Source organism: Corapipo altera, unplaced genomic scaffold (assembly GCF_003945725.1).
Source record: "Corapipo altera isolate COAL_440 unplaced genomic scaffold, ASM394572v1 62, whole genome shotgun sequence".
Taxonomy (NCBI): domain Eukaryota; kingdom Metazoa; phylum Chordata; class Aves; order Passeriformes; family Pipridae; genus Corapipo; species Corapipo altera.
In genome coordinates, this window is record NW_020884894.1 from 4711796 (window position 1) to 4736717 (window position 24922).

General features: G+C 61.3%; 1 protein-coding gene across 2 annotated transcripts; it reads left to right on the forward strand.

Moving 5' to 3' along the window:
* Positions 1–302: 302 nt before the first annotated feature.
* PIEZO1 (piezo type mechanosensitive ion channel component 1) lies at positions 303–24867 on the forward strand. Of its 2 annotated transcripts, XM_027646853.1 has the most exons (49): positions 303–403; positions 6890–6985; positions 7984–8106; positions 8436–8481; positions 8572–8731; positions 9583–9718; positions 10244–10457; positions 10587–10752; positions 10965–11162; positions 11271–11349; positions 11431–11522; positions 11614–11874; positions 11949–12057; positions 12176–12354; positions 12429–12577; positions 12776–12955; positions 13029–13105; positions 13810–13967; positions 14039–14215; positions 14312–14437; positions 14692–15111; positions 15190–15394; positions 15507–15605; positions 16157–16310; positions 16684–16927; positions 17031–17127; positions 17214–17382; positions 17460–17549; positions 17680–17768; positions 17970–18041; positions 18461–18561; positions 18645–18732; positions 19009–19098; positions 19186–19358; positions 19438–19820; positions 19908–20166; positions 20245–20433; positions 20646–21115; positions 21218–21365; positions 21454–21668; positions 21803–21961; positions 22038–22185; positions 22290–22478; positions 22565–22657; positions 22762–22934; positions 23012–23134; positions 23222–23301; positions 23793–23985; positions 24092–24867. In XM_027646853.1, the coding sequence occupies exons 1-49, from the start codon at positions 340–342 to the stop codon at positions 24336–24338; spliced, it is 7950 nt and encodes a 2649-aa protein (XP_027502654.1). In that variant the 5' UTR covers positions 303–339; the 3' UTR covers positions 24339–24867. The 2 variants fall into 2 exon arrangements, with proteins under 2 accessions (XP_027502654.1, XP_027502656.1); XM_027646855.1 differs by lacking the exon at positions 17970–18041.
* Positions 24868–24922: the final 55 nt, after the last annotated feature.

Sequence of the window (24922 nt, forward strand, 5' to 3'; positions counted from 1 at the left end):
TTTTTTTTTTCCTCTTCTTTACAAAATAAACAGGAAACACATCAGCTTTTTTTTATTATTTTTTTTTTTAGCTTGATATTGAGGCAGCGGGGCCGGTGCTGAGCGCGGCCCACTCGTGTCAGCAGTGGCGGGCGCGGTGCCGGCGGGGGGCGCTGGGGCCGCGCCGGCCCCGCGGGGGGGGGGGGGGGGGGGGGGGGGGGGGGGGGGGCGGGGCCTGCGCCTCGGAGCGCCGCGGGACCGGGCAGCGGCACCGGGCAGCGGGGCCTGCCCAGCCCCGGCGGGGCGGAACGGCTCGGAGCGGCTCGGGCCGGTCCCCCGCCGCCGCCACCGCCGGACGGGATGCAGCTGCGGGTGTTTTTAGCGGGGCTCTACTGGCTGGTGCTGCCGCTCTCCCTGCTCGCCGGTGAGTGCGGGGCGCGGGGGGCCCCCCCCCAAACGTGGAGCGGGTGGCGGGAGGATGCCCCCCGGGCGTGGAGCGGCTGGGTCGCCCCGCAAGTGGAGCGGGTGGCGAGAAGATCCCGCGGTGTGAACCGGGCGGGACCCCCCGCGCGCGACGCGGGAGTCTCTCCCACACGTGAACCTCGTGGCGAGGAGATCCCCCCACGCGTGAACCGGGTGGCGAGGGGATCCCTCCAGTGCGAGAACGTGGCGGGTCCTTCCGCGCGTGGAGCGGGTGGCGCGGGGGTCCCCCCACGCGTGAGCCCGCGGCTGTACCGGCTGCTGCGGCCGCTCGCCGGTGACTGCGGGGTGCAGGGGTCCCCCCCACGCGTGGACTGAGGGGCGCGGGAAGTTCCTCCCCATGCGTGAACCGAGAGGTGCGGGGGCCCCCCCCGCGCGTGGAACTGGCGGCGGGGGAAGTTCCCCCCGCGCATGAACTGAGGGGCGACTGGATCCCTCCATCTATGAAGCCCCGGGGGGTGGGGAGAAGCCGACCCGGGAGGAGCCACCGGTGACTCCGGGGGGTCGGTGGACGGACGGGGGGGTGGTGCTGTGCCCCCACGGGGTGATCACCCTGTGTCCCCCCCACTCGTGTGACCGAGACGACTCTCGGGTAACGCTGAGACTTTCCCAGGGCTGGTGGGGAGGAGAGGTGCGTGTGTGTCGTGTGTGTTGTCCCCCCCCTGCCCTGTCACTGGGCACCCGCTGGGGGCGAAGTGACCCAGTTTGAGCACTGCCGTGTCACCCCACTCGATCTGCTGTGGTTGCAAGGCGGGGGTGAGGAGGGTGCTGAGGGCCTAGGGTGGGCGATGCCGGAGGGGCAGCTGGCACCCATCCCATCTCTGTGCCCGGGTACATCCTGGGGAGCAAGGTGCCCACCCCAGCCCCCACTGGTCCCCAAGCTGCCACCGGCCCCTTCCAGGCACGGCTGGCCTTTGATGGCAGATGTGCCACCCACCGAGGCAACCGGCTGGCCACCGGCCTGGAAAATCCCCATGTCCCGGGACGCGCAGGACAAGAATTGGCTCTTTGAACCCCCGCTGCTCCGGAGCCGCTTCGGGGACTCTCCGTTTGCGTAGAGGCAAAGGAAAAACCTCTCTATAAACAGGATTGTTCAACGGGCTCCTTGTGCCGGGCACAGGCTGGGTCCGGCTGCCACCAACACCAGGATCACACAACCTACACCAGGGGTCTGAACCCTGGGAAGTCCTGGCATGGCTTGTGGGGTAGCCTTAGTATGACTTTCGGGGTAGTGTCACCTGGAGAGAGGGATGTGCTCACAGCCGAGCAGCCCTGTTCCCGGCTGTGTTTTGGGCAGCAGAGCCGGGTTTTGGGGTGCCGGCTGTGCTGCCGGTGCAGGGCAAAGCCGCGCTGGCAGAGGAAGTCAGTGACTCTTGAAAAAGCTGCTTTTTCTTTGGTTTGCTGGGGCAGTGACTCAGAGCATCGTGCAGGATGTGAGGAGGTTAATTATAACCCAGCCCACAAACAGGGTTGGGAAGAAGGGGCTGTACTCCCTGGACAGGGGGTGCAACAGCTGGGCCGGGGCGCAGGAGCTGCCGGGTGCATCCCATGGGTGCCCAGGGTGACACGTGGCCTCTGGGCGCAGCCTCTCATGGGGCCCTCATTTCCCAATAATGCTGATTTGGCCCCAGATCATGCCAGACTTGCTTGGCTCTTCACCCCACTCCGGCACAGGACATACTGGGGACAACCTGTCTCCCACAACTGGGGATATTGGTGGTCTTGATGTCTCCCTGATGGGCTTGTAGGTGGCTTGTTTAAATTTGGGGCCCCACTTGGGCGGGGACTCCCTTCTGCTCCAGCCACTTGGGAAAATGGGGTGACTCAGCAGGGTCTGGGGGCTCTCGCACCTGCACCCGTGGGAAACTGAGGCACGGGGGGAATGTGGCTCATCCCGCTGCACCTGGGTGGGAGCAAGAGCCCTGGAGCAGGACCCGCCTGCAGCCCTTCCTTCCCTGGCAATTAGGCTCTTCCCAAACGTCCGGAGGATGTTTGTTTGCAGCTCCCAGCCAGCTCGGGGCAATTGGAGAGGCAGGAGTTGGGCCCCACGGCGTGACCTGGGGTGGCCATGGCAGTCCCCCCACTTCCCACAGCTGGCACAGGCACAGACCCCTATGGTGGGGGTCCCAGCCACGCCAGGGGCTGTATCCCCGCCTTGGCTCCATCCTGCCTAGTGGGATTCTGGAGTGCTCAGAGCCATTGGAGGGGGGGCACAGCCTACAGGTGGGGGGACCAGGCACCCCTAGGCTGGGTGACAGTCCTGGCCATGCTGATCTGTGGTTCAGTGGTGCTTGGACAGAAGCGATGGGTGAGGGTGGCACCCCCCTCCCTGGGGCTGCAGTGCCCCTCGAACTGGGGGTCCTGATGTGAGGACACAGCCCCGCCCTTGCCCAGCCAGGATGCTGGGGGGTCCCTGGGGGTCCTGGATGCCGCAGGGTCCGGTGCCCAGCCGGGTGCCAGTGGGTGTGTGGGCTGCAGGCAGCTGCCTCCTGCGGTCAGGTGCTTTTTATAAAACGAAGGGAAATAAAATAGAGGAGGAAAAAAAACTCTCTAAAAAAAAAAAGCAAAGCCACCACTGTCTCCAAGAGCAATAACTGCTGCTTCCTCCCCGGGTGGAGGGGGATGGGATGGAGGCACAGGGCCAGCTCCTGCCTGCCCAGGGTGCCTATCTCCCCATGACTGAGCCCCCCACAGCCCCTCTGAGGTGGCTGACACCGTGGGGGGCTCTCCAGGGGTGCAGAGGGCCCCCCTGGGTGAGGAGAGCAGGGTTTGGACACTGCTTGGCACTGCCATATGGCAGACACCTTCATGGCCCCATGGGGAATATTATGGTGCATCTGGGAATGTCCTTGTGCGATGGGAATGTGGGTCCTTATATGTACACGGATGTCCCAGTGCTGAACCCATGGCTCTGGGGGTCCCAAGGGCTGCAACCATAGCATGGGGGAAAAAAGTGTCCCCTGGCACTGGGGTGGCACCTGTTACCCAAGCCACTACATTCCCTGTCCCATAGCACGAGCTCCTGGCTGGTGCTGGGATTTCCCAGACTGGCAGCTGTGGTACCCACTGGCACACAGCCCGGAGCCTGGGGCATCTCCTGCAGCATCCCTGGGGAGCAGGGCCGGGAGCTGGTGGGATTGGGATTAACTTTCCACAAAAACAGGATACGGCGGGTGAACCGGTGGGGCTGTTCCCTCTTCCCGGAAGGAGAAGACAGAGTTGGGGCTGGGAATGTGCTGGTGGCTGGCTCTGCCAGCCCAGGAGCTCGCTGCTTTGGGACTGATGGGATTTTGGGATGGGGAAAGGCTCTGTGGCTGAGATTTATCACCCTGCCTCTGGTTTGCAGCCAGCGGGTGGGTGAAGAGTGGGGGGTCCTTGGTGCAAAGTGACACCCTGGAGACCCTGTCAGGCAACCTGGGCACCCCAGTTGGGGCAGGTTAACTGGGAGGCAGCTTGGCAGAGCTGCCCAGCTCCGGCAGCTGGTAACGGACTCATGTCAATGAGCAGGGCAGGGAATTAAAGAGCTCTTCTAATTAATCCCAAGTGGCAGCAGGTCCCCACAGAGCAGCGGCTGCGCCGGTGCCAAGTGCTGTGAGCACACCAGTGATGGTGCAAGGCTGGTGTGTGGGGCTCTGCCAGCACTGGGGTGGGTCTGGGGAGCCCCCTTCCCCATCCAGTTGAGAATGGATCGATCCTGGAAGCTGGGTGGGTGCAGGATGGCACCTGGTTTGCAGGGAAGGCGCTATGTCAAACCCCAGTCCTCTGGCACAGCCGCCCTTCCCAGTGGAATGGGAAAGACTCTGGCACCGATTCTTCCTGGCTGCCCCCATCTTGTTGATGGATCTCTGGGGTTCCCAATGACCCCCTTCCCCTCCCACGGGGAAATTAAAGGCTGGCGTGGATGAACCCTGGCACATCTCAGCCAGCTCCCCGGCTCTGTGATTTATCCTCCTCCCGGCTGATTTATATCATTAATATTTCATGTGCTGCCAGCGCTGCTGGTGAACTCCATGGGAGCTGATCCGGATGCTCCTGGGATTGTGAGGGGGAATTTGGGGCACCAATCCAGGATAACTGGCTTGGGATACAAGGCATATTCTCGATGCAGGCCCCAGTGAGACCCCGAGGTGTTGTGGGTTAGGGTGCTGCTTGCACAGGGAGGGGAATGGTGGGTGCCATGGCACTGCACCCACCCACCCAGCACTCCTCGTGGGGATGGTGGGTGCAGGAGGGCAGGTTTGGTCTCCCCACCACACTCTCCCCACATGCCAAACTGGTTTTTCTCCCTGTGCCGGCACTTTCCCACTGTCAGCACTGCGGGGAACCGGTTCCCTCCGACTGTAGGACAGAGCACCCACGCGCCACCGGCACGGCACGCCCCGGTGCAGCTCTGAGAGTGCCAAGCTAGGCACCGTGGGTGCTCCCAAACCAGGCTGTGCCATGCTGGGGTGGCACAGTAACCACCTGTTTTCCCCTCTCTTTTTCATTCTTGATCCCTAGTTGAAGCTGGCCACCCTGCCAGGAGCTTTCCTGGTGATGCCTTGAGCTGGGGTGGAGGGTGAACTGCTCGTGTGTGCTGGTGGCACCAAAAAAGTGGGTCAGCATATGTGTGCTCCCCTGGTGCTCAGCAATGCCTGTGGGTCTCCCCACGGAGCCCGCAATCCCTGTTCTCTGTGGGACCTCCAGCAATGCCAGCAGGGCTCTGTGGTGCCCTCTGTGCTGCCAGCACCTGTGACTTGTCCATGGCTGGGCTGGGAGCTCACGGTGGGGCTGGTTCACCCAAAAGGTGGGCACTGGGATGGGTGGGTGCTGGGATGTGGGTGCCAGTGGCGAAGTGGAGCCTGACTGGCTCCCACGGAAGCTGGAGCAGCGTCTCGCCCCCGTGCCGGGAAGGCTCCTCTCGGCCCCGTTGGCGCGGGAAGGGGAATATTTGCTCCATGAGATCATGGTGTGCCGAAACACAGCCAGCAACCCTCAGCAGCGTGCAGGAGGTGACACGTCCTGGGGTCACTGTGGGGAGGTGGCTGGTGGGTGACGGTCCTGGTGCCCCCACCCTGGGCTTCCTGTGCCCCCCAACCCTGCTCGTGGTCTGGCTGCACTTCCTGGCACTGGGGACAGATGGAGACCCCATTGCAGGAACAGGGACCAGTTTTAGCCCCACTGGGTGCTGTGTGGGACGTGTACTGAGTGCATTCCTGGGTGCTCCCTCCCACTGCCCCTGCACCCTCTGAGGATGGCCTGGGGTGCTGGGCAGCTCACAGGGGGCTGCACCGTGTCCCCCCCAGTGGTGCTGTTCCCCACCTCAGGATGTGTTGTCCCACTGAAACCTCGTAAACACAGGAAGGGCCGTGCCGGGCTGTGGCGCTGAGCACGTCCCTGGCGACCAGCCGGCCTCCCCTCACCCCTCCAGTCTCACGGACCAGGGGCTGTCCTCTGGGCCCTCCCCAAGTGAGGTGCCAAGGGGAGCAGGTCCTTGCCCTGGCTGCTCAGAGTCGGTCCCCAGCACTGGTTCCCTGTGACTGTCCCCTCCCTGGTGTTTCAGAGGGATTTCGCTACCCAGAGTGGGGTTCATCTGCTGCTGGGTGGGAGTGCAGGGATGTGTCCCTGTGGTTTGAGGGACAGGGGATGGAGGGATGCCCTGGGACTGCCTGGAGCAGGGGCAACAGTGACATAGCTCAGCCCCCCGTGACTCTCCCCCTCTCCAGCCAGGCACTCATTTGGTGGGTGCCCATCACCGTGGCCTTGTGCTTGCCCTGTGGATGCTCCCAGCTCATGCTGGTGCATGTGCTGGTGTCTGTCACTGTTCATGCAGTGACAGGAATGCTCTGTCCCAGCCGGGGTGGCAGCTGCCCCGCCATGTCCCCTCTGTGCTATCCCTGTCCCCATCCCTGTTCCTGTCACTGGCGGCAGCTCCGCAGGGCGCTGGCTTGACCCGGCTCCTCCGACGGTTTCATTCCTCCAAACAAGCTGTAATTTAGGTCTAAAAATAAGTGAGGGGGAAGGTGCCGAGCTGGTGGCACACCCAGAGTGGGGCTGGGTGCAGGTGCAGGGCTGTGCCAGCCCTGGGGGGGGATCATGGGTGTGGGTCCCAGCCTGGCTGCAGGGGTTCCTTTAAAGTGTGGTTTTGTGGGAACGATGTGGAAACACAGCAGATTTTGGTCATGGATCTAGTCCCCACATATTTGGGACTTTTGGTGTCCCCCCTCTCTGTGCCACCCATGTGGGTCACCGGGAGTGATCCAGCCTGTGTCCCTCTTTTCCCATCAGCATCCCTGGGGGGAACTCGACCCCCTGTCCTACCTGGAATTACCCCAGAATCACCTGCCATTTTGGGCTGCCTCTCTTTTGGGGATCCCCAGGGCAGGGGGGTGCAGCAGGGAGCCCTCCCCACATCACATCCCTATCCCTAACCCTGTCCCTCTGCCCCCAGCCTGCATATTCCGCTTCAATGTCCTCTCCCTGGTGTACCTGCTCTTTCTGCTGATCCTGCCCTGGTTTCCAGGACCCAAACGGGGCTCTGCCACAGGTAAGGGGCTCATCATGGGGTGCAAGGAGTGAGCAGGATGGGGTGGGCAGCAGGGGGCCTGCCAGCCCCCCTCCAGTGGGCACCTGCCCTCCTGCCCTGTGGTTTCTCTGCGTGGAGCCTCACTCCGTTAATTATAACCCAGTGTGGATATTAATAGCTCTCCTGAAATGGCCAGTTTGGAGCCTTATTAACCTAAAAACCTCAGGGCTGGGCAGTGCCTGCCAGGTGGGTACACCATGAGCAGCCCCTCTGTCACAGTGGGTGCAGGTGGGCACTGGGTGCCCGTATCCCTGCCGTGCCAGGCTCTAACACCTGCCCCCAGCGCCTGGCATGGCCACAGCTAAAAGCTTTACCCTCTGAATATTTCATGGGCTCACAGGGCCCTGGATCCCGGCGCTGCCGAAAGCCTTCGCCTGGATTTACAGGAAAAAACAGGCGGGAGGGAAAGCTGTTGGCCCGGGGCCGCCCCCGGCCGGCTTACAGCTGTAGTGGGCTCACTGCCTGCCCACGGTCAGGAAAATGGGCACATGGCCCAGGGAGCCGGGTGGGATGGGGGCATGGCTGCAGCTGGTGGAAGGTCTGACAGGACTCAGAGTGTGGGGGACCCCCTGGAGCCCCCTAATAGGACCTTCCACCAGGAAAGGGGATGCTGACTGCATCTGAATGTGATCCCTGTACAGCGGGGCCAGGGAAGCGCCTGGTGCCAGCTGGGTGCTGCAGGGACAGGGGAGGGAGGGTGGCCCTGGGCTTTGGCTCCCTGCACCACCCCATGCCTCAGTTTCCCCAGTAATGCTCTCAGGGTGCTCTTGGGCTGTGTTGGGTGCATGGTGAGGTGATCAAAGCCCTGGTGGGACCCTGTTCCTGGGGCAGACCTCTGGCATCTCTGGGCACAGGGCACTCTTACCACCTCTTCCCGAGGGTGCTGAGTCTCTACTGGGGATACTGGTGTCTCTGGGGCCACCTCAGGCCATGTGTGACAGGTTGCCCATGTCTTGCAGGTCGTGCTGGATGCATCCTCAAATGTCTGCTGGCAACCAGCAGCCTCTTCGTCCTTGCTCACTTGGTTTTCCAGATAGGCCTGTACACAATTCCTTCTTGGACTTGGCTGCGGGAGCCCAACTGTGAGTACGGGGATGCCTATGCCCACCCTCAGCCACCCATATCGCTGCTCCCCGTGGTGCTCTGGGGCTGAACCCTCGAGCTGGTGACATGTGGGACCCCATCCTGCTGGGTGCTCAGGGGCTGATGAGACTCTGCAGGGTCCCATACATGTGCCCAGCTCTGGGCACATCCTGTGCCATTCCAAGGGGCCTGCTGAGTGCCCACTGCACTGGGCACAGACCCTGGCCTGCACCCCCATGGATGTGAGGTGTTCTCCCCATGGGGTGGGTGCTCTGGGTGGGCTTGGAGCCCACGCAAGGTCTCAGTGCCCCTCCCTTCTTCCCTGCAGGCAGCTCCTGGGAGGAGGTCCTTTTTCAGCACATTGGGGTTACAAGGTAAAGGTACCCCGGTGGTGGGCACCTGAGGGTTGGCAATAGTGGGGGTGCCACCTCTGAGCCCTCCCCTGCTCCACTCTCCCCCTCCAGGCTCTATTCGAGCGACATTCCCAACGTAGTGCGTCTTCTGGCACCTGATGTTGGCATCCTGCTGATCTCAGTCATCTCCTTGTGCCTGTACCGCCTCATGCCCAAGACCAACCCTGCCCCCTACAACCAGAGACCGGAGTTCCTGGGCTTCCCTGAGCTGGTGAGAGCCAACCCCAGTGCCACTGGGACATCCCACTGGCTCCCACCAGCCTCCCCGTGGCTGATCCCTGGGCCCTGTCTCCTCCCTGGGGCACAGCAGCTGGTCCTTGACTCTTCCCCTGGGCACAGCCTGGGACACGGGGGCTTGGCATGGGGGCATCCCTGGTGGCTGGGGACCCAGTTTGGGGCAGGTTTGGCCATAGTGAAGGCTCAGCCATCATGGCACCTTGTATGGGCTGGGATGACTCAGCTGTGGAGGAGTGCCCGTGTTTGCTCCGGTGTTGCCGTAGGGATCACACCAAACAGCTGTGACTGTGGGATGGGCAGTTATGGGGTGCTGACACCCAGTTTGAGCTTGCTAGTGCAGGGCTGGGTGCTGTGCTGTGCCAGCCCTGCCTGGCAATGCCAGCAGGTCACAGGGATGCTGTGCTCGTGGCACCCAGGCTCTCAAGGTTACGCAGGTGGGCACAACCCCAATGACCCTCCCTCAGCGCAGTGAACACCCTTGGGTGCTCTGCCCCATTTTGGGGTGCTCTTGCTGCTCCAGGCTATGGTGCCTGGTTCTGGCCATGCCGGGCTGTAACTGGAGCATGGATGCCTTTGCTGTGAGGCTCTGGCCAGCACGGGAGGCAGGCTGGAAAAAAGCTCAGTGCTGGGAACCTGGGTTCCAGTGCCAAGAAAAACAGCCGCCCTTTGGAGGCACTTTCTAGGCGGCTGATGAGATAAACATGGCCAGGTGCTGGGCACTGTGCCTGCCCTCCCGGCCACCCCTCCCCTGCCCTCCCTCGAGTGGGGAAACTGAGGAACATCCTGGGATCAGGTCCTGGAGCTCACACCACCCTTGTCTTGCAGAGGGAAGTGAATGCGGGTCGGCACAGATGCGCGGCCCACGCACCCCGGCCACTGGGCAACCGGCTGTTGTTGAAGGCTCACTGGCTGCTCTGGGAGGCCGGGAAGGGACTGGCCAACCTGCTGCTGGCCTTGGCGGGTGGGTGCAGGATTGGGGGGGCACGTGGTGAGGTGGGGGTCCTCCAGGGATGTGCTGCTGGGGGGGATATGCAGTCCAAGGGGGGGGGGGGGGGGGGGAGGGGGGGGAAGATGCTCTGTCCAGAGGGGAGACCTTGGTCCAGGGGAGGGATGCTTGGTCTAAAGTGGGGACACTCAATGCAAGAGGGTTGTGATGGGTCTTAGAGGCAGGGATGCTTGGTCCATTGGGGAAGGATATTCAGTCCAAGGGGGAAAGCTCGGTCCATGGACAGAGGGATGCTTGGTCTGAGGGAGAGATACTTGGTCCAAGGAGGGAGGATGCACAGTCCAAGTGGGAAGGATTTACAATCCAAGGGGGAAAGCTCAGTCCAGGAGGGAGGAGATGCTTGGTCCAGGGTGAGAGGATGCTTGATCCAAGGTGGGAGGGTGCTTGGTCCAAGGGGGGATGCTCAGCCCAGTGGGATGCTGCTTGGTCCAGGGGGATGCTGGGCTGTGCACTGACTGCCCATGGGGCACCGCTCCCCAGGGATCATCCTGCCCTCCGCCTCCTCCAGCATCTACTACCTGTTCTTCTTGGGGCTGTGCCTGTGGTGGGCCTGTCACCTCCCCACCAGCCGCCAGGCCTTCAACATCCTCTACGTCCTTGTCGGGGTCTACAGCTCCAGCCACCTCCTCTGCCTCTATGTCTACCAGACACCCTTTATCCAGAAGATCTTCCCGCCTTCCACCATCTGGGCACGGTGAGTCCATGGAGATGGAGCTGTGCCATGAGTCCCTGTGCCGCCCCGGTTGAGCCACGTGCTATGCCAGTGCCAAGATAGGACCCTGGCTCATGGTGGGGGGTAAGGCCGCCTTCTCTGTCCCCACAGAGTGTTTGGCTTCAAGGACATCATCCTTTACCACAACTGCTCCCAGCCCAACACTCTGCAGCTCAACACCAGCCACCCCTGGCCTGTCTACGCCAACCCCGGCGTCCTGCTCCTGCTCTGCTACGCTGCGGCCACCGTGGTGAAGCTGCGCTGGCGATACTCCTCGGTGAGCTGGACCCCGTACCCGTGATGCTGATAATGCCCAGCATGTCCTGCTGTGACTGCCCCAGCCCTGACAATGGAGGGGAGTTGGGGGGCAGTGGGGTGCCTGCATGTGGGGTGCCTTGGCAGGGGGATGGCAGTGGGGTGCCTGCATGTGGGGTGCCTTGGCAGGGGGATGGCAGTGGGGTGCCCTGAGCTGGCACCTACCCCTTGCAGAGAGCCATGTCGTGGCCTGAGCTGCCGGGCAGGGTGCAGTTGGAGCTGGAGAATTGGCCCAGGGACACTGACAGCATGGCTGAGGACACTGACAACGTGGCTGAGGACACTGGTGGCATTGCTGAGCTCACCGGTGGCACGGCTGAGGACACGGGTGGCGTTGCTGGGGACACCAGCGGCATGGCTGAGGTCACCGAGGTGGGTCTGGGGGGCTGTGCCCCTCCAGCAATGCCCAAGCTGGCAGGGACTGGGTGTGTGGTGCTCTGGAGGTGCCAGGGTGGGCTCTGAGCTCTCTCTGCCCCCCAGCCCATGTTGTCCTCCGTCTCTGAGGGGCCGAACGTCGACACTGAGAACTGCACAGTCCACATCATGAACTCCCGACAATGTAAGCCTGACCCCACAACCTCCCCCTCCCCAGACCCTGCTTGCAGCCAGGGTTCCTTCACAGTCCCTTTCCCCATGCCAGGCAGGAGGCGTACAATGCAGTGGCTGCCCCTGCGCATCCTGACCTTTTTCATCATGAGACAGAGCTACATCTGTGCCCTCATCTCCATGCTGGTAACGGACTGGGAGGGAATACGGACATGGGGAGGGGACATGGACATGGAAGGTACCTCCTGGGCTGAGCCTGCATCCTTCCTGCCCGCAGGTGTGGAGCATCACCTACCACAGCTGGCTGACCTTTGTGCTGCTGCTGTGGTCGTGCCTCATCTGGACGGTGCGGGACCGCCGGAACTTTGCCATGCTCTGCTCGCCCTTCATTCTCCTCTACGGCATTGCTCTGTGCAGCCTGAACTATGTGTGGTCCATGGACCTGGTCCATGAGCTGCCCACCTATGCTGGCTTCATGAGTCTTCATCAGCTGGGGCTGATGCACCACAGAAATCCCTTCTTTGTCCTGGGGGCAAAGGTAAGCACGGTGCTGTCCCCAGTCCCTGTCCCTGCCAGTGCCCAGCTGTCGCTGCTCACCGCCTGTCCCCACAGCTCCTGCTCATCCTCCCCTTCTGGCCACTGCTGCGGCAGTTCATTGAGGAGAAGGTGCTAAAGAGGCCCTTGACCACCAAGGTCCCGAAGATGTCCCTCGCAGAGTCAGGTGAGGCCTCCTGGTGTCACCCCATGGAGGGCCACCATGCCAGGCTGGGCAGCCACAGGTGTGGGGGGAACACAGGTGCCCCCTGCCCGGCTCCTGCAGCCCCCTCCATGTCCTGCAGAAGTCAGCCATGCGCGGGACATGCTGCAGACGCTGGGGTCTGTGCTGCTGAATTTCTTTGCCAAGTTCTGGATCTGTGTCTGTGGCGGCATGTTCATCGTAGTGAGCTTCATCGGCCGCCTTGTCGTCTACAAGATTGTCTACATGCTCCTCTTCCTCCTCTGCCTCATCCTCTTCCAGGTAGGGGGACTGGGGACCCCTGGGGGCCCATGGCCAGCCCCAGGGTGGCCCCACTGATGTGTCTGTCCCTGCAGGTGTACTACAGCCTGTGGCGCAAGGTGCTGAAGGGCTTCTGGTGGCTGGTGGTGGCGTACACCATGCTGGTGCTCATCGCCAGCTACACCTATCAGTTTGAGGACTTCCCCATGTACTGGAGGAACCTGACGGGCCTCACTGATAACCAGTGAGTGTCCCTGACCCACCGTGGGATCCCTGCTGGCACTAGCCCTGTGGTGGCACCAGGGCATGGCTAAGGGATGAGTTGCACATGAGGAAACTGAGGCATGGAGCAGGCTGAGGTTGAGCCCTGACATTGGGGGCTTGATGCCTGTGCAGGGTGGGATGGATGAAGCCCCGTGTTGACCCTCCCTTCCTCATCCAGGCTGAAGGACATGGGCTTGGAGCAGTTCAGTGTCTCCGAGCTCTTCTACAACATCCTCATCCTGGGCTTCTTCCTCCTGGCCTGCATCCTCCAGCTCCATTACTTCCACGAGCGCTTCATGTACATCACCGACCTGCAGCAGGCTCACCAGCCCAGTGTGTCAATCTTCTCCATCCCTGGGTAGGACCCTCTGCTGGGTGACACCCCTGCACCCCAAGCCCTCTGTCTCTGCTCTGAGCCCTCCTTCCTGCAGGCTGACGAAGAGCCGAGTGAGACGGCCTGCCGCTGATTCCAAGGGTGCCAGGACCAGCATCTCCAGGGAGTCACTGGGTACAGGGCAGGGGTGGGGGACAGGGTGGGAAGGGGTGTTCTCCAAGACAGGAAGAAGCTGGGAGGGTAGGGAGATGGATTTAGGATGACATCCAAGTGTGGGAGTGTACAGAGATGGATTGAGGAATCCTCCAAGCCAGGAACAGGCTTGCAGGGTATGGGGATAGATTGGGATGTCTTCTGAAACAGGAAGAGGCTAGGAGGAATGTGAGAATGGATTGGAGCATCCTCCAAGTCAGGAAGAAGCTAGGAGTGTATGGGGATGGACTGGGATCTTCTTCAAGTCTGGGAGGGTATGAGGGTGGACTGGGATGTCCTCTGAGCTAAGAAGGGGCTGGGAGGGTATGGAGGTGTCCTGCAAACCAGGATGGGGCAGGAGGGAAGCACGGATAGGTTGGGGCATCCTGCAAGCCAGAAAGGAGCTGGGAGGGTATGGGGATGGATTAGGGTGATCTGCAAGCCAGGATGGGACTTGGGGGGTGCAGGGATTTATGGGGGTCTCCTCCAAGTCTGGAAGGATACAGGGATGTCCTCTGAGCCAGGAACTGGCTGGGGGATGCAGCATTGGAGTGTGTTCCAAGTATGGGAGATTGTGGGAATGGATTGGGATGTTCTGCCAGCAAGGAAGGATAGAGGGATGGGTTGGGGTGTCGTCTGGGCTTGAGTGGCTGTGGGGGTGTCCACGAGGGTTTGTGTCCCCACAGCAACCAACAAATGGAAGCTGGTTCTGGAGCGCCTGGCCGTGCTGGGCCAGACCTTCTCGAACATGCTGACTCACGTGGAGGTCTTTGTGAGGCGTCTGCTGGAGCTGCACATCCTCAAGCTGGTGGCTCTTTACACCGTCTGGGTGGCCCTGGAGGAGGTACCACTCAAGGTGCTGGGTTGGGGGGCTCGGCCGGGCACCCTGGGGTGCTGACATGGCCGCTGCCCCAGGTCTCGGTGATGAACTTCCTGCTGGTGCTGCTGTGGACCCTCGCCATGCCCTACTGCCGCTTCCGCCGCATGGCCTCGTGCCTCTCCACCATCTGGACCTGCATCATCATCGTCTGCAAGATGCTCTACCAGCTTGAGATCGTTGAGCCCCGCGAGTACTCCAGCAACTGCACTCAGGTGCCCCGGGTGCTGGTTCTTGGGGTGCTTGTGGCAGCACAAGGAGGTTTCCTTGCTGGAGGTGGGATCTGATACCCAGGGTGCTCCCATTTGCAGCCCCTGCTCAATGCCACCAACCTGAGTCGGGAGGAGATGGATAACTCCACACTGTACCGTGGCCCCGTGGATCCTGCCAACTGGTTTGGTGTCCGGAAGGGGTTCCCCAACCTCGGATATGTCAAGGTGGGCACGAGGACATTGTGGGGACTGCCTGGGGAGGATGCCTGGTGTGATGCCATGGTCTTGAGCATCCCTTCCGTGGGGACCACCTGGGGGGATTCTTGGTGGCACACTGTGGCCCTGAGCATCCCCTCTGGGATGACCACCTAAGGGTGGCTGGCTTCATGTCACAGTCCCAAACATCCCCTTTTAGGAGGACTGGCTGGGGGGGAAGCCTGGTGCCACACCATGGTCCTGAACATTCCCTCTTCCTCCAGAACCACCTCCAGGTGCTGCTGCTGCTGGTGTTCGAGGCAGTGGTGTACCGGCGCCAGCAGTACCACCGTGTGCAGCACTGTGAGACGATTCCCATCACAGAGACCATCTTCCCGGTGCCAGAGTCGAACGAGAACAAGGACAAGGACAAGGACATGAACACGGGCAGGGACATGGACACAGGCGGGGGCACGGACAGGGACAGGGACACAGACAGGGGCAGGGACACGGACATGGGCAGGGACACGGACAGGGGCAGGGACACGGACATGGACACAGACAGGGACATGGGCAGGGACACAGACAGGGAGAAGGACACAGGCAGGAACACCAACACGGGCAAGAAATTAGACCGCGACCGGAACCTCGTCTCATGTGCCAAATACTTAGTCAACTACTTCTACTACAAGTTTGGCTTGGAGGTGGGAGCAGGGCACTAGGGGGGGTCCCACTGCTCACTGCACCCCGATGCTGAGCCTCTGCACCCCCTTGTCCCCCAGGTCTGCTTCCTGATGATGGTGACCGTAATCGGGCAGCGGATGAACTTTCTGGTGATCCTGCACGGCTGTTGGCTCGTGGTCATGATGACACTGCGGCGCCGGGCAGCCATCGCCCGACTCTGGCCCAAGTACTGCCTCTTCCTCGTCATCTTCTTCCTCTACCAGTACCTGCTGTGCGTGGGCATGCCACCTGCCCTCTGCATGGGTAAGGGGCACAGGGGGCCTTTCTGGGGCTCAGGGAGGTGTGGTCCATGTGTGGGGAGCCTGTGAAGGGGTTGGAGGAGGTGGCTGGCATAAGTGTTCCTGCTGCCCCCCAGACTATCCATGGCGATTGAACGTCCCCATGAACTCGGCGCTCATCAAGTGGCTCTTCCTGCCTGACTTCGTCATGCCTCCCAAATCCACCAATCTCATCAGTGAGTATCCCCCTAGCCTTTGGGAATCTTCTGCATGTGGATTGCCCTGTCGCCCTACTCCAGTCCTGGCAGCCCCCTCCCTGCAGGGTGCCCTGTCCCTCTACACCAGCCCTTGGCACCCCAGTGCCCCTGGAGCACCCCCAGCCACTATAGGGGACCCATCCTGCTTCCAGGGGATGGAAGAACAGGCAGTAAGGGTGTGAGGAGCTTGAAGAGTCTACCCCTCTTGGAGGTGGGGCTTAAACAGTACCCACCCCCATTTGGGAGGAGCTATGGGAGATTCGTGTCCCTTTTGGGGAGGAGTGTGTTGGAGCCACACGCTCTTTTGGAGAGAAGGAGGGGCCTGGAGAGCTCCACACCCCTATGTGAGGAGTTGGATTGAAGCCACACCCCAGAGGGGGCAGAGCCTGGGGAAAATTACACTGGCATGGGGAAGACAATGAACCCCAAGTCCTGGGGAGGAGTGGCCTGGGGTGCCCCATTCCTTGGGGAAGAGCTTGGTGGGTGCCAGCATTCTGGGGAGCCCCCCAGCCTGAGCTGTGTGCCCGCAGACGACTTCTTGCTGCTGCTGTGTGCGGCGCAGCAGTGGCGCGTGTTCGAGGCCGAGCGCTCTAAGGCGTGGCAGGAGGCAGCAGGAGACAACGAGGAGCGGTTCGACCACGAGAAGGACCCCTACAACCCCACGGAGAACTTCCTCCTCTGCCGGTGGGTGCCTGCGGCACAGCACCCCAACCCGGGGTGGCAGCCCTCGTGGGCTGGGAATGAGAACCCACCCTGGGATGGGACCCCTTGGGGTATAGATAGGATAGGACCTCCCCTGGGATGAGACCCTTTGGGGTATGGACAGAATGAGACTGCCACCAGGATGGGACCTCCACCCTGAAATAGGGCTCCTTAGGGTATGGACAGGATGGATGGGACCCTCAGGCAGTAGGAGCTGCTGGGCTGGGATCTCCTAGGATGAGACTGGGACCCCCTTGGGGCAGGGAAGCCCTCGCCCCCAGTGCTGGGACAGGACCACCCCATGGCTGAAGCATGGAGGGGACAGAGCCCATGCTCTGAGTGCCCCATCCCGCAGGTGCTACCTGGACATGGTGAAGGTGGTGATCTTTCGCCATCTCTTCTGGTTCGTGCTGGTGGTGGTCTTCATCACCGGGTCCAACCGCATCAGCCTCTTTGGCCTCGGCTACCTGCTGGCCTGCTTCTACCTCCTCCTCTTCGGCACAGCCATGCTGTGCAAGCCGACCCGACCCCGCCTGGTGGTCTGGGACTGCCTCATCCTCTACAACATCACAGTCATCATCTCCAAAAACATGCTGTCGGTGAGTTGTTGTCCCCGCTGTGGGCTCCTTGGAGTCACCTGGGGTGTCCCCTGGGGAGGGGACAGGTGGTGACAAACCCCATGTGGACCCTCTCTCCCTGCAGCTCCTCTCCTGCGTCTTCGTGCAGCAGATGCAGAACAGCTTCTGCTGGGTGATCCAGCTCTTCAGCCTCGTCTGCACCGTCACGGGCTACTACGACCGTGAGCTGCTGGTCTGGGGGGGTCTAGTGGCCTTGGGGGTGTGGTTTTGGGCTGCTGCCTGACCTGCCTGCACCTCTACCTGCCAGCCAAGGAGATGGGCAAGGACCTTGACTGCTCACTGCCTGTGGAGGAGGCAGGAATCATCTTGGATAGCATCTGCTTCTTCTTCCTCCTGGTCCAGCGGCGTATTTTCCTCAGCAGCTACTACGTGCACGTCCTGTGGGACCTCAGGGCCTCTACCATGCAGCCTTCCAGGTGGTGTTGGGGTCCTGGAGGGTCCCTGCAGGTGCCAAAGTACTCCCCTGACCCTCCCACCATCCCTGTCCCCACAGGGGTGTTGTGCTGTTCCAGGCCAGCATCACGAAGAACCTACATGCCCACCTAAGAGCCGAGAGGAAGTCACTGGCCCAGCTGAAGCGGCAGTGAGTGGCTTTTGGGGGGCACTGGGACCCCCCTCCCTGCAGCCACGAATGCTTTGGGGCACCTCTGTGTATGTGGGGGTGCCTCTGGGGGGGTTCGGACAGCAGGCTCCACAGCATCCTCTGCCTCCAGGATGAAGCGGATCCGAGCCAAGCAGGACAAGTACCGGCAGGAGCAGCTGTCCCGTAGCACCACTGAGGAACAGGATGAGGCTGGGACAGGTGAGAGCCAGGGGGTCCCTCCTGTGTCTCCAACCCCTCTCTGGGCACACAGGGGGACTGTGACCCATCGCTGACCCCCATCCTGGTGGAGCCTCATGGAGCATTGTGGTGACCCTCTCCCTGTCCCTCGGCTTCCCCCCCACACCTGGGGTGGGTGCATCGAGTGTGGCCGTTCTCAGCCCTCCATCTGCCATCCCACAGCGCCCCGTGCCCCGGCGGACCCGTTCTGGCAGAGGGAGCGGTGGTGGCGGCCAGGGTTAGACCACGCCGGAGGTACTGCCCTGGCACGGGGCCATAATGGGGCCATAACCTCGGTGAGGTCCCCCTGCCGGGACCACTAACACCCGTGGGGAGCGGTGGTGGCAGTGCTTTGGGCAAGGTGACACCCTGCATGTCCCCTGTCCCCGTGTGTGTACCCCTAACCATGGCTCCTCTGCTCCCCATTACTAACAGGGTGTTGGACTGGGGGTGCCAGGCTGGGTTTGGAGTCACCTCCGAATGCTGGTGACGGAGGGGTCCCGCCTTGGGGATGTGGCAGTTGAGTTGGTTATGTCCCCACTTGGGGTCCCCCCAGGGGTGTCCTCAGCTCAGTGCTGGGCAGAGAGCCCTGCGACATGGCCGCGGGTCCAGCATGGGTGTGACACCCCTGCCATAGCATGGCCACACCATGACACCCCATGCAACCCCGGCAGTGCTGCATTCTGGGGAATACTACCTCTTTGAGTCGGACAGCGAGGAGGAGGAGGAGGAAGTGCCAGAGGAGTTGCAGACGGGGAGGCAGGGCCCCTTCCAGGTGGGCAAGGCTGGAGGGCTCTGGTTGGGTTGGGGATGCTGGCCATGCCCACGGGGTGCTGATGGCCCCTGTCCCCCCTCCAGCTCATCCACCAGGCCATGACGACCAACACCAAGACAGTACTACGGCAGCAGGAACGGCGAGAGCAACCCCTTGCTGAGAGTGCTGCAGGTGGGTCTGACACCCCAAAAGAGGGCTGGAGGGGCCAGAGCCCTGCCTGGTGCCCGCTGTTTGTCCTGGCAGTGGGGCTCCCAGTGTGTGTGTGGACTCTCTGCTGGCTGCCATGGGGTTGAGCACAAGCTGTGCAGCTTCTTTGGTACCCACACTGGTTTTTGAGGTGGATGTAGGGGAACAAGGGGTGGGATGATGAATGGGAGAGGTCCAAAAATTATGTCTGTCTTCTGTTAAGTCACTGCTACCCCTTCCCTGGGGGTCTGACCCTTGCAGGGGACCGTGGAGGGAGAGAGGCAGAGTTGGAGACTGAAGAGCCTGAGCATGAGGAGGAAGTGACTGTGACAGGTTCTGGTCTGTCTGCAGGTGGGCAGCAGGACTGCAGAGCAGGGGCATGCTGGGTGGTCTGAGTGGACACCGAGTGATGCTCCACCCCTCTTTTTGCCCTGACAGAGCAGAGCAACGTGTTGCATCGGGCACTGAACATGCTGCGGTTCCTGTGGCTGCTGTGCCAGGCCGTGGTGGACGGGCTGACGCAGTGGATGGAGGACTGCACCCGGGAATACCTGGACATGTTCAATATTCTATATGTGGAGAGATATACGATTGCTGTGCGGCTGGCCTCTGTGAGCACAGGGGGGACACCAGGGCATGGGGCGGGGAGTTGGCAGCCTTGTGGTGGCACTAACCCCCTGCCCACTGCAGGGACAGAAGATGAACGAGGAGGTCCTGGATGACATGTACATGGAGCAGCCACCGGAGCAGATGCCAGAGCAGATGCCGGAGCAGATGCTGGAGCAGCCGCCGGAGCAGCCGCCTGAGGGGCCACCAGAGGGGCCCCCAGAGGAGCTGAGCCCACGCAGGTCTTTGACTACAGACTCCCAAAACGGCACTGCTACCAGACAGGTGCAGAGAGACTCCCCAAGGGAGCAGTTGGCAGTGCCGCAGACAGTGGGGCTCGTACCCCCCGAGGGCAGCCAGGAGCAGGTGATATCTGAGGGGTCCCAAGAAGATGTGACTGGGTCTCAGCAGCACCTGTCCGTGCTCCTGAACCGCAGGAGGACGGCCAGTGAGCTCCTCCTGATCAGGTACAGGGGATGTGGGGACAGTGGGGACAGTGGGGACGGGGCTGGTGGGCGGCAGGGATGGCTCAGCCTGTTTGCTGCACCCTGCAGGAAGCCAAAGACTTCACCGCTGAAGGAGGCAGAGGTTTTCTATCAGTCCCACAACCGGTTCCTGAAGCTGCTGCTGGCTGGGTACCACTGTGTGACCGCCCACTCTGAGCTGGTCTGCTACTTCATCATCATCCTCAACAACATAGTGTCCGCCTCCATCATCTCCCTCTTTCTGCCCATCCTCATTTTCCTCTGGGCCATGCTCTCCATCCCCCGGCCCACCAAGCGCTTCTGGATGACTGCCATTGTCTTCACTGAGGTGGGCAGGGGGTGACTGGTGAGGGGATGATGCCACCCGGCCCCCCACTGCCACCCACTGACCCCAGCATCCCCATAGGTGATGCTGCTGGTGAAATACCTCTTCCAGTTCGGGTTCTTCCCCTGGAACAGCTACACCACACTGCTGCGCAATGAGGGCAAGCCCTTCTTCCCACCACGCATCTTGGGCTTGGAGAAGAGCACCCGCTACCTCAAGTATGACCTCTTCCAGCTCCTGGCCCTCTTTTTCCATCGCTCCCTGCTGCAGGTGAGCTCTGAGGCATGGGCAACATGTGGGTGGGCGTTTTGTGGGAGCTGGAGGTGGTCCTGGGAGCTCTGAAGAGAACCAGTGGGTGCTTGGTGTCTCTGCTGTGGTTTCCCACCATTGCTTTTTGGGAATTAATGCTGCGAGTGGGGGATGAGGTGTGTGGGGCTGGGGGACATCAGGACACCCATCCCCCTGACCATGTCCTTCCACAGGGCTATGGGTTGTGGGACTATGATGAGGAATCCTTATCCAAGATGAAGATGGAGGCGAAGTGGGCAGAGGAAGAGGAGAAGTGGGAGGAAGCAGCACCCCCACCGCTGATCGTGTCTGAGGAAGGGATGGAGGCTCCAGAAGAGCCAGGAGCACCAGGCTCAAACATGAGATTGGAGTCGGAGGGTGATGCCATGGAGCAGGAAGAGGGGAGTGAGGCCATGGAGCTCCGCTGCAGGAAGAAAACAACTCAGGGGAGGAAGACACCAGAGGAAGGGAGCACCAGTTCCCTGCTCTCACAAGGGTGGCAAGGCTGGCACCGCCACAGTGTGGCCCTGCTGGACCCTAACTGTTCTGTATGCTTAGCCTCACTTCCAGGGGTTGGGGAGAAGACGGGAGAGGCAGAAGAGAGCCATGCTCAGAGGAAGCTGAATGCATTTGGATTGTGGGTCAAGTGCTTCTTCCTCACCACGTGAGTGCCAGTGGCGCTGGTTAGGGTGGGGAATGTGGGGTGCAGCCCCTGTCAACCATTCCCTGTGTCCCCTGTGTCCCCTGTGTCCCCTGTCCCCTGCAGAGCACAGAGCATGTACCAGCCGGTGCGCAAATTCTTCAAGGACATTCTGCACACCGAGAACCGCGCGGCCACCGATGTCTACGCCTTCATGTTCCTGGTCGACGTGGTCGACTTCATCATCATCGTCTTTGGCTTCTGGGCCTTTGGGGTGAGCAAGGGGTCCCGGAGGGCACTGACTGGCAAGCCCCCACTGCAGGGTGAGGCCTGACCATATGCTGACCTCTCCTGCATCTCAGAAACACACGGCAGCCACCGACATCACCTCCTCGCTGTCAGAAAACCAAGTGCCGCAGGCTTTCCTGGTCATGCTGCTCTTCCAGTTCACCACCATGATCATCGACCGCGCGCTCTACCTCCGCAAAACTGTGCTGGGCAAGCTCATATTCCAGGTTGTCCTGGTCTTTGGCATCCACATCTGGATGTTCTTTATCGTGCCAGCCGTCACTGAAAGGTACTGAGAATCCCCTAAGGATGCCCTGCCATGGCACAGTGTAGTCCTTGGGTGGCACCTTTGTGTCCCCGAGCCCACATGGTGGCCCAGGCTGGCCGGACAGGTGGCTGAGGGGTGACATGTCCCTCCTGCAGGTTGTTCAACCTCAACATGGTGGCCCAGTTATGGTACTTCGTGAAGTGCATCTACTTTGCGCTGTCGGCCTACCAGATCCGCTGCGGTTACCCCACCCGCATCCTGGGCAACTTCCTTACCAAGAAATACAACTACCTCAACCTCTTCCTCTTCCAGGGGTACGGCACAGGGCTGCGTGGACCTCCAGGCACCCCAAGGGTGCCATACCACCTCCCCTCCCTGTGTTCCCCCCAGATTTCGCCTCGTGCCCTTCCTGGTGGAGCTGCGCGCTGTGATGGACTGGGTCTGGACGGACACCACACTGTCTCTCTCCAACTGGATGTGTGTGGAGGACATCTATGCCAACATCTTCATCATCAAGTGCAGCCGTGAAACTGAGAAGGTACAGTCCCCCCTATGCCAGGAAGGGCCCCCCACTAAGCCTCTTGTTGTTAGGGGTCCCCCTACGCCTTCTCAACACTGTGTGCTGTCTCCTTCCCATCCTAGAAATACCCCCAGCCCAAGGGGCAGAAGAAGAAGAAGGTTGTGAAGTATGGCATGGGGGGCCTCATCATCCTCTTCCTCGTGTGCATCATCTGGTTCCCCCTGCTCTTCATGTCGCTGGTGCGCTCTGTGGTGGGCATCGTCAACCACCCCATTGACGTCACTGTCACCCTCCAGCTGGGGGGGTATGAGGTGAGGATGCGTAGGGGGTGTGCTGGGGGTCCCCTGATGAGACACTGGGGTCCCCTACCCCGCTCATGGCCCCCTGTCCCCCCTAGCCACTGTTCACCATGAGCGCCCAGCAGCAATCCATTAAGCCCTTCACCCCCGATGACTACGAAGACCTCACCCGGCATTTCGACCATGACCCGGTAAATCCTCCCTCCATCCCAAAACCTGCCTGCTCCATCCCACTGGCTTCCTGGGGGGCTGGCAGATGCCATGGTGGGGCTGAGCTGTGTCCCCCCCATGGCAGGTGGCTATGCAGTTCATCACCCTCTACGGCTACGAGGACATCGTGACCGTCCGCATCGAGGGCAGCTCGGGCTCACTCTGGAGCGTCAGCCCCCCCAGCCGCGAGCAGATGCGGCAGGAGCTGCTGAATAGCTCCTCCGACATCACCGTCCGCTTCTCCTGGTCCTTCCAGAGGTACTGCTGGCACAGCAAGGGGGGGTCCAGCCCTGCCTGCATCCCCCCTACACACACTCAGTCTCTACTATCCACAGGGATCTGGGCAAGGGGGGCACGGTGGAGACCGCCTTTGACAAGCACAGCACCGACCTGGTGCCTGGTGCACCCGAGCGCCTGCAGCTGGCCCAGCTGCTGGAGGGCACCCGGGATGCCCCCGTGTGAGTGTCCCCTGGGGAGGGGGGGAACCAGACCCCCATGCTTGGCAGGATGGTGTAACCCCCCCTCCTCACCCCACTTTCTTGCAGCCAACTGGCCAACCTGTTCCCCAGATATGTCCGGGCGCCCAACGATGTTGACGCCGAACCTGTCGAGCAGCTCCTGCCAGGTAGGTGCCACCATGACCCCCCCAAAAGAATCAGCACTGGGGCATACCAGCTGCTGTGCGGTGCCCTGATGGTGCCACCCCCTTGAAGACAGGGAGGACATGAGTCCCAGTGTGCCCTCGCCCTAAAAAAATTCATCATTGGGTGCCCACCAGCACTTGTGCTCTGCCCTGATAGTGCCACCCCCTGCAGACAGGGAGGACATGGGTCCCACCAAGTCTCCCCACTGAAAAAATCATCACTGGGTGCCCACTAGTGGCCATGCTGTGCCCTGATGGTGCCAACTGCCCTGCAGATGGGTTGGATATGAGTCCCACTATTTCCCCCTCCCAATAAAAGTCAGCACTGGGGACACACCAGCAGCTGTGCTGGTTGCTGATGGTGCCACCCCCTTGAAGATGGGGAGGACATGAGTCCCACCATGTCCTCCCCCAAAAACTCATCCTTGAGAGCACAGCAGCCAGGCTGTGCCCTGATGGTGTCACCCCCCCAGATGGCCACGACAGCTACCTGGATGTGGAGGTGCAGCTGAAACGGGAGCGCAGGGGCCAAGGGAGTGACAACTTTGTGGAATGGTGGGTGCTGCGGCTGAAAGACGCCCCCCCCGAGGATGGCAACATCCTGCCCATGATCATCTTCAACGACAAAGTCAGCCCCCCGAGCCTGGGCTTCCTGGCTGGCTATGGGTATGTGAAGGGGGCAGAGGGTGTTGGGGGGCTCCAACCAGCGGGTGGGGTGTGAAGGGAAGGGATGGTGGGATTCAGGGATACAGGATGTGTGTCCCCCTTGCAGGGTCATGGGGCTGTACGTGTCCATCGTGCTGGTGATTGGGAAGTTCGTGCGGGGGTTCTTCAGTGAGATCTCTCACTCCATCATGTTCGAGGAGCTGCCGTGTGTGGATCGGATCCTGAAGCTGTGCCAGGATATTTTCCTGGTGCGGGAGACGGGCGAGCTGGAGCTGGAGGAAGAGCTCTACGCCAAGCTCATCTTCCTCTACCGCTCACCCGAGACCATGATCAAGTGGACACGGGAGAAGTAATAAGGGGAAGGGGCTCCAGCCCCCCCCTCACAGGGGCATCACCGCCAATGCCTTAACCAGCCCCTCCAAAGCTGGGGCCACATCCTGCCCCAGGAGGTGGTGGGATGTGGGGTTCTGGCCGCTTGCTTTGAGGGAGGATGTTTTTCTGGATGTTTTTCTTACGTTGTTTTGAAGCTGTTCCACCTGCACAGACCACGTTGTGCCTTCCCAGGGAGGGGGACAGCAGGTGGTCCCCCCACCCCCTGGGTGCCCCTGGCTGCCAGGTGGGGATGGGGAGGTCAGGAGCCAGCCTGTACCCTCTCCCTTGTTGTCCCCAACCCTGTTCCAGAACCAGGTTGAACTCAAAAGCAATAGCCCCCCCATCTCCAGGATGGGGGTCCTGAGTTATGGCCCCTCCAGTTGGGGGGAGGGGTTCTGGCAACCCCAGTTGGACTTTAGACACTTGTTGACTTCGAGTTTGTTTTTGTTTTTTATTAATTCAAATGGTTTATTTATATAGATATTGAATAAAACAAACTTGAGGTCTCCATGGCTGACAGGTAGCTGGGGCAGGGAGGGTGGGGGGAGCAGGGACATGCTACCCT